The sequence below is a fragment of the Sciurus vulgaris genome (assembly GCF_902686455.1).
Source record: "Sciurus vulgaris genome assembly, chromosome: 16".
In the NCBI taxonomy this organism is placed as follows: Eukaryota; Metazoa; Chordata; class Mammalia; order Rodentia; family Sciuridae; genus Sciurus; species Sciurus vulgaris.
This window is the reverse complement of record NC_136477.1, coordinates 2,369,686-2,375,903: the sequence shown is the minus strand read 5'-3', so window position 1 is coordinate 2,375,903 and position 6,218 is coordinate 2,369,686. Positions and strand designations below refer to the sequence as shown.

Genomic DNA, 6,218 nt, shown 5'->3' with positions numbered 1-6,218 from the left:
GCAGACGGATGGAGGCCCCGGGGAGCTGCCACAATCCTCTTAGTTCAAAGCCCCTTAATACTCCCGCCGCGCGGGTCACCTCTGGGCTTCCTTGCTCCAGGCGGCCGCCATGCCGGGGCTGGCAGATGAGGAGCCGGAGGACTGGAGTGCCATCCCCCCCATGTATGAGGAATACCGGCCACCCCCCCTGGACACCATCCGCCTGCCCAGGCATGGGCTGTACCTGCTGATAGCGGCCATGCTGGTGCTGGCCGTGGCCTACGCCATCGTTGGGCACCTCATCAAAGACCTGGCCCATGACCTGGCTGGTGAGCACTGCCCACTGCAAGCTGGCCTGGGTAGGACTGGCCAGGGAGGGGGCGTCCAGGGCCTGTCCTGGGCCAGGGAGGGGGTGCAGGGTGGGGCCAGGAGGTCCCTCACCAGCGTCCCTGCTGCAGACTGGGCATTTGGCCCGAAGCCCGGCCAGGAGCAGGCGCCTCGGCCAGAGCGGGCCAACAGCGTGGCCGTTGAGGACCTGGAGGAGCTGGATCTGCAGCTGGCCCTGGCCTGGAGGGATGAGGAGGACGCCAGTGGCGCTGGAGAGGGCGTCCCCTCGGAAGCCCCTGCCCGAGACCCCGTCTTCCCTCCGGCGCCTTCAGGGACCCTCCAGTCCTGAGCCCCTGGAAGCTGGGATGAGCGGGCCTGGACCCGGCTGCAGCCCCCAGACGTCGAGTGCCGGAACCCGTGGTCCCCAGAGCCGTCCTGCACTGACCCGCCCCAACCCTGGGAGGCGGTCCCCTTTCTGGGCTAGAGGGCTCCGCGGCTGGACGCTGGCCACTGCCATCCATCCTGCCCCCCAGAGCCCAGCCCCACTCGGCCTCAAGCAGGCTGCCCGCCGTCTGTAAGTGAAGAGCGCCAGGCGTCGGAGATTAAAGCGTGCTCAGCCCTCTGCTAGTGCCTGGACTGCTGAGTGGCCCTGCCCTGCCTGGGCGCCGCTAATCTCTGCCTGTCGGACAGGTCCCGACACGGGGCCAGTGAGCCGAGCGGGCGGTCCTGCCCCGTCCCCCTCGCACCCATCCCCACCTCAGTCCCCTCCTGGTTGCCTGGGGCTCCTGGTGTCCAGATTCGACTGTGCGCCCCAGAGGGTGGCGCTGGGGCTTCCTTCCCTCGGATGGGGCACACAGCAGGAGCTTCACGTGTGCCTGCAGGGCAGCATGGAGCGGACCCACGGCTGGTCCTGGGGCTGCGTGTCTGGGCTCCGTGTTAGCTCTGCTGACTGACCTGTCTGCCCAGAGGTCATGGTCAGAATCCCTGTGTATGCAGTAGGTACTCACACGTTGTGTCAAGGGCTTCGGGCCTTCTTGCACGTGCCTGGGCCATGGCTGCTCCCATGGCTGCTGGGGTGGGTCCTTCTCTGCCCGGGCAGGGCTTACTATCTAATCATCCTGAGGCCCAAGGCCAAGGCCACTAGTGCCTGGGTGAGGGCTCTGACTCACCTGCCCCGTGTCCCCGTCCCACAGCCAGCCCAGCACCCAGACCTGGTGGTGGATGGAGGCCCTGTGGCCCATGGGCTGCCCCAGGCTGGTTGGTGCTGCTGCCCCTCCGTCCCCTCTGGCTGTGACCGCACGGGGCTGCTCTGGGCTCCGTATCTCGGGCCACCAGAAGGAAATGGGCATGATGTGTCTGACCACCAGCGGGGGCCCTGCGTGCACTGGCCAGACCTGGGGCTGAGGTCCGGGGCCAGCGGGGTGCCAGGGCCTCAGCAGCCCCACAGGGCATGGGCAGCGGGCAGAGGGGGCGGCCCCAGGGCGGGGCGCGGGGAGGGCCGCTCCCGGGTTAATGTCACGCCGGGTCCAGAGTCTGCCTGGGGGCGTGGGCAGGAGCCCGCTAGGTGCCAGGCGCCAGGGCCTCGGCCAGACCGGCTGCTGCCATCACTGCAGAGGCTCCTGTAAGTGAAGAGCACCAGGCGGCTGAGATTAAAGCGTGCTCAGCCCTCGGCTAGCGCCTGGACTGCCAAGTGGCCCTGCCCTGCCTGGGCGCCGCTAACCCTCTGCCTGTTGGACAGGTCCCGACGCAGGGCCAGTGACAGACCTGGTTGTGCTGCTGGCTCGTGGGCGATGAGGGCCCTGGGGACACTGGTCGTGCTGGGCACCTGGCTCCTCTCGCCCGCTCAGGCCCAGGGTAGGCGCCCGCGCGGCTCTGGGCAGAATCGTGGGCCCGGTGGGGGCGGGGCGGGGGGCTGTGGAGCAGGACTGAAAGGGAGGCCTTGGGGAGGGGTCCCCACCCGCGGAGCCCCTGCCTTGTCCCCGAGGCCTCCCCTCCCCAGCCCTACCTGGCCCCCTGTGGCCCCCCAAGTCCCTCTTTGGGCCCCTCCCACTGGGTCCCCCTGAAGGCCCCTCCTCCTCAGGGAGCCCACCTGCCCAGCTGCCCTCCTCCCAGCCCAGTCTTGGGGGCGTGCCCCCTCCAAGGCCCCCCAGTGCCCCGACCCTCCTGTCCCCTTGTGCGCCCCTGACCTGCCTCCCCGACAGCCGCGGAGCGGCACCTGAAGCCCTGGCTGGTGGGCCTGGCGGCCGTGGTGGGCTTCCTCTTCCTGGTCTTCCTGCTCATGCTGGCCAACCGCGTCTGGTGCTCCAAGGCCAGGTGGGCCCTTCCCCCCGCTGCCCGACCCCTGGGCCCTTCCCAGGACAGCCCCGTCCCCAGGCCACCTCATTCCCTGCCCCTCCTTGGACGGGGCTGGCATCTCTGCCCTTACCAGCCCCGGAGGGCAGCCCCACCAGGCCCAGCCTCACCGCCCGCCTTCGCCTCGGCAGAGCTGAGGACGAGGAGGCCACCTTGAGGACGGAGCCCAGCGTGCACCGGGACCAGAGCCCCAGGTAGGCCTGTGTGGACACTGGGCGTCGGGGGTCTCGTGGGTGGACGCGGTGAGCCGTGTTCCCGCCCCAGGCCTCTGCGCCGTCCCTGGCCAGGACACCTCGCAGGTGGGCGAGCTGTTGCTCTGGCTCTGTGGCGTGAGCCTGCAGCTGCCTGGCCAGCCGCGGTGGGCGACGTGACACCCAGCGCCCCGAGCGTGGGCTGGGCAGAGGCCGGTCCTTACTGCCCTGTGGCCTTGGCATCCCCACAGTAAGGGACGCAAGAGGGAGAAGAACGGGAAGGAGAGAGAGGCGGAGGAGGGAGGAGAGCGCAACCCGGCGCTGGAGCTGGAGGAGCGGGAGCCGGGAGCCAGGAGGACAGCGCTCTGAGGAGCCCCCGCGCCCGCGCGGGAGGCCGGCACGATGCCACGGGAGTCAGGGCACCCCGTCCCCGAGGTCGCTCTGGTGTGGGCATTCCCGCACTGCGGGGCACCCTGGCCCGGGGACGCTTCCCCTCCCCACAGTCTCACGGCTCCACGTGTCTCTGCCCACTGCCTGGTTTCTTTTCCCTTCGCCTAATGTCTGTTGGCCAGAACTTGCCCCTTCCCACAGGCTTGGGGTCTCTGGGGCCCCGGACCTGCAATAAACAGCCTACAGGAACCCTCAAGGGCCTCAGGTCTCTGCGCCCGGAGGGGAGCGGCCTGGCGGGTGTGGGAGCTGGTGCCCAGCCGGTGCCCAGATGCCCCGGGCGGATTAAGCACTCCGGCGTGGTCTTGGCTTTGTGGCGGGAGCCCTGGACTTTGAGCCCCATGGCGTCTCCTGGGACGTCCTCGCTCCCTCCCCACCCTGGTCTGGGGGCACGTGACCGTTTCCGAGAGCCAGTCTCCGGCCTGCAGTGCCCCAGATGTGCTGGCAAGGGCTGGGCACCTTCCGTCTCAGTGTGTGCCCCTGCCGGTCCCCTCCTCCCTCTCAGCTGTCTCTGGCACGGCTGCACCATTGAGCCTCCAGCCCTTTTAATTGTATTTCGAGACAGGGTCTCGCTAGGTTGCGCAGGCTGGCCTTGAACTTTTGATCCTCCTGCCTCAGCCCCCCAAGTGGCTGGGATGACAGGCGCGGCCACCATGCCTGTGACATCAGCCATTCCTTAGTGAGGCGCTTGATAAAGTCCAGCATTTGAGGCTCCATTCTCAGTTGGGTGGCAGGATTCATGACTGTCCGGCCCAGGTGCTGGGGAGCTTCCCGCCCTCCTGCACCAGCAGCTGATCAGTCCCAGTTAACAGAAAGACGGATGTTTCCGGAACAGGTCTCCCTGGCTGATGGCAGGGCTGGAACTGGAGCCCTGGCTGCCCCAGTGATGAGGGCACCTGCAGGTTCTGCCCAAGGTCAAGCCTCGAGCTTCGTGTCCTAGAGGGCTGTGGGTAGGGGCAGTCTTCCATGTTCCTCTGGACTGCTGCGTGGCCCTGGGAAGGTGGCCCAACCGCTCTGAACCTCTAGGTGGCTCCTTTTCTCTGATGGAGAGCAAAGTTCTGACCACCCCATTCTCGAGGCTCTGCTGAAGCTCGAAGTCCACGAGGCTGAAGGAGCCATTGAGGGGCCCACTGCCCAGGGAAGCCAGGCCCCTCTGCCGGCCCTGGAGAGCTGGAGGTCGGGGTAGATGTCAGGGAGCCAGGGTGCTGGGGTGCTTGGGCCCCTCTAGCCCCTCCCTCGGGAGCACTGGCCACACCCCACCCTGGGGATGCCCTGGGCAGCAGCAAGGAGAGAGGACCTGGGTAGCTGACCCTGGAAGGCCTCAACCAAGACCCCCTACTCAGCCGGGGTCTTCAAGCTGCGGGACCCAGGGCTGCGGCGAGGCCCCGGTGGGGGTGGGAGGCCACCTCAGCTTCCGCTTGGCATGGCGAGGACGCTGCAGGCGGGCTCCTCCTCTCGGGACCTGCCCCTCCCTGCCCAGCAGAGCCCTCTGGGGGCTTGGCCTCTCGGAGCCCTGCAGAGGTTGCCACCCCGACCTGCGGCTCAGACAGGACCCATGTCTTCACCACCCCAGCCACTCGCTCCGCCTGTCCGCTCTGTTCCCACCTGTCTGCTCACTGTCCACCCATCCAACTGCCTGCTGGCACATCACTGCCCCTCACCCACCACCTGAGACCCAGGGAGCCTGAGGAGCTGGAGGCCAGGAGGAGGCTCGGCTCCCGCTGGGAGGCTGAGGGGACTTGGATGCCCCAGGTGCAGGGCCGGCCGTGGGGCCGGCAGGAGGCCTGGACCCTGCAGAGCTTTATCTGGGTCCTTCTGATCCGGCAGCGCAAAGGGGAGGCAGAAGAGGCTGAGAGGAGCAGGGGAGAGGGCCTCGGGCCTCCAGGTCTTGCCTGCACTCTGCCCCAGCTGCCCCTGTAGGAAGGAGTCCGGGCAGCAGTGGGAGCTTTGCTCACCCATCCTGGGCTCTTGTGGGGGTCCTGGGAGGCTTGCCCAGCCCCCAAGAACACCGGCTGCCCCACACCTGTGCTGCTCCTGGGCTCCACGGCCTCCCGTCTCCCTGGCCCTAGCTTTGAGAAGACCCAGGCTGGAAGGCCAGGGACACAGACAGGCTGATCCCGAGTGGCCGGCCTGCACAGGGGACCGAGGCTGGGGGCTTGCAATGCCAGCCAGGGGTGTGCTGGGCAGGGGGGAAGACCTTCCTACAGGAGGAAGTGACAGGACGGAACCAGGTCCCTCCTCTGCCCACAGTCCCCTTGGGTCCCACTTGGTCAAAGCCCAAGTTCTCCCTGTGGCCCACAGGCCCCTACACGACCTGCCCTGTCCCCTTCCTGCCTCCCTCCTCCTCACATCTCCACTCCAGTCCCGCGGGCTCCTCCCTGTGGCTCCAGCGCCAGGCTCGTCCTGCCCCAGGGCCTTTGCATGGCTGTGCCCTCTGCCTGGAGCTGTGTAGATCTGCTTCCTTGTGAGGCCCCTCCCCTTGCTTCCCCCACTCCCCAGCACAGTGCTCCTCTTTCCATTGCCACCCTTGCTCCTGATGTGAAGGAGGCTGAGCCCCAGGGAGGCTGCTCTGGATGTCCTCCCTGCTGTGTCCTCTGGAAGCATGGTTGAGTGGCAGGGACCTGCCAGGAGAAGGCAGGCAGGAGGCACCTTGGGAACTGGAGCAGAGAGGAGGGACTTCCTGGAGTTCCCGGAGGCCAGGGGGAGCTCGAGGCTGTGGGCGGGGCCTTGGGGCGAGCTGCCAGCAAGCTGCAGGCGTGCAGGGCTCCTGTGGGCGCTGGGGACACGGGGGTCAGACCATTCTCGGGTGGCATCCTGGGCCCTGCGGGGTGCTGAGCAGCGTCCCCACGTCCACCCCCGGACCAGGACACCCTGGTGGTGACGGCCACCAGGGCCTGACCTGGTGCAGGGGGAAGACTCGCC

At 68.1% G+C, this 6,218-nt stretch overlaps 2 protein-coding genes across 2 annotated transcripts; both read left to right on the top strand.

Annotated features, from left to right (window-relative positions):
* Nucleotides 1-982, top strand: SMIM44 (small integral membrane protein 44). Its single transcript, XM_079114019.1, is given in 3 exon segments — nucleotides 1-308; nucleotides 438-602; nucleotides 605-982. Coding segments are annotated over 3 exon segments (435 nt in total). The 5' UTR covers nucleotides 1-109; the 3' UTR covers nucleotides 676-982.
* Nucleotides 983-2,007: 1,025 nt separating this feature from the next.
* On the top strand, nucleotides 2,008-3,265 carry SMIM24 (small integral membrane protein 24). Its single transcript, XM_079116652.1, has 4 exons — nucleotides 2,008-2,160; nucleotides 2,508-2,619; nucleotides 2,790-2,852; nucleotides 3,101-3,265. Exons 1-4 carry the CDS (start codon nucleotides 2,097-2,099, stop codon nucleotides 3,216-3,218), a joined length of 357 nt encoding a protein of 118 aa, XP_078972778.1. The 5' UTR covers nucleotides 2,008-2,096; the 3' UTR covers nucleotides 3,219-3,265.
* Nucleotides 3,266-6,218: the final 2,953 nt, after the last annotated feature.

Excerpts from the sequence above, each read along its gene's own strand:
- SMIM24 (XM_079116652.1), top strand. The coding sequence starts at position 2,097 with ATGAGGGCCCTGGGGACACTGGTCGTGCTGGGCACCTGGCTCCTCTCG. Across the intron at positions 2,161-2,507 it reads CTCGCCCGCTCAGGCCCAGG|CCGCGGAGCGGCACCTGAAG; the intron begins GTAGGCGCCCGC and ends CCTCCCCGACAG. Across the intron at positions 2,853-3,100 it reads CACCGGGACCAGAGCCCCAG|TAAGGGACGCAAGAGGGAGA; the intron begins GTAGGCCTGTGT and ends GCATCCCCACAG.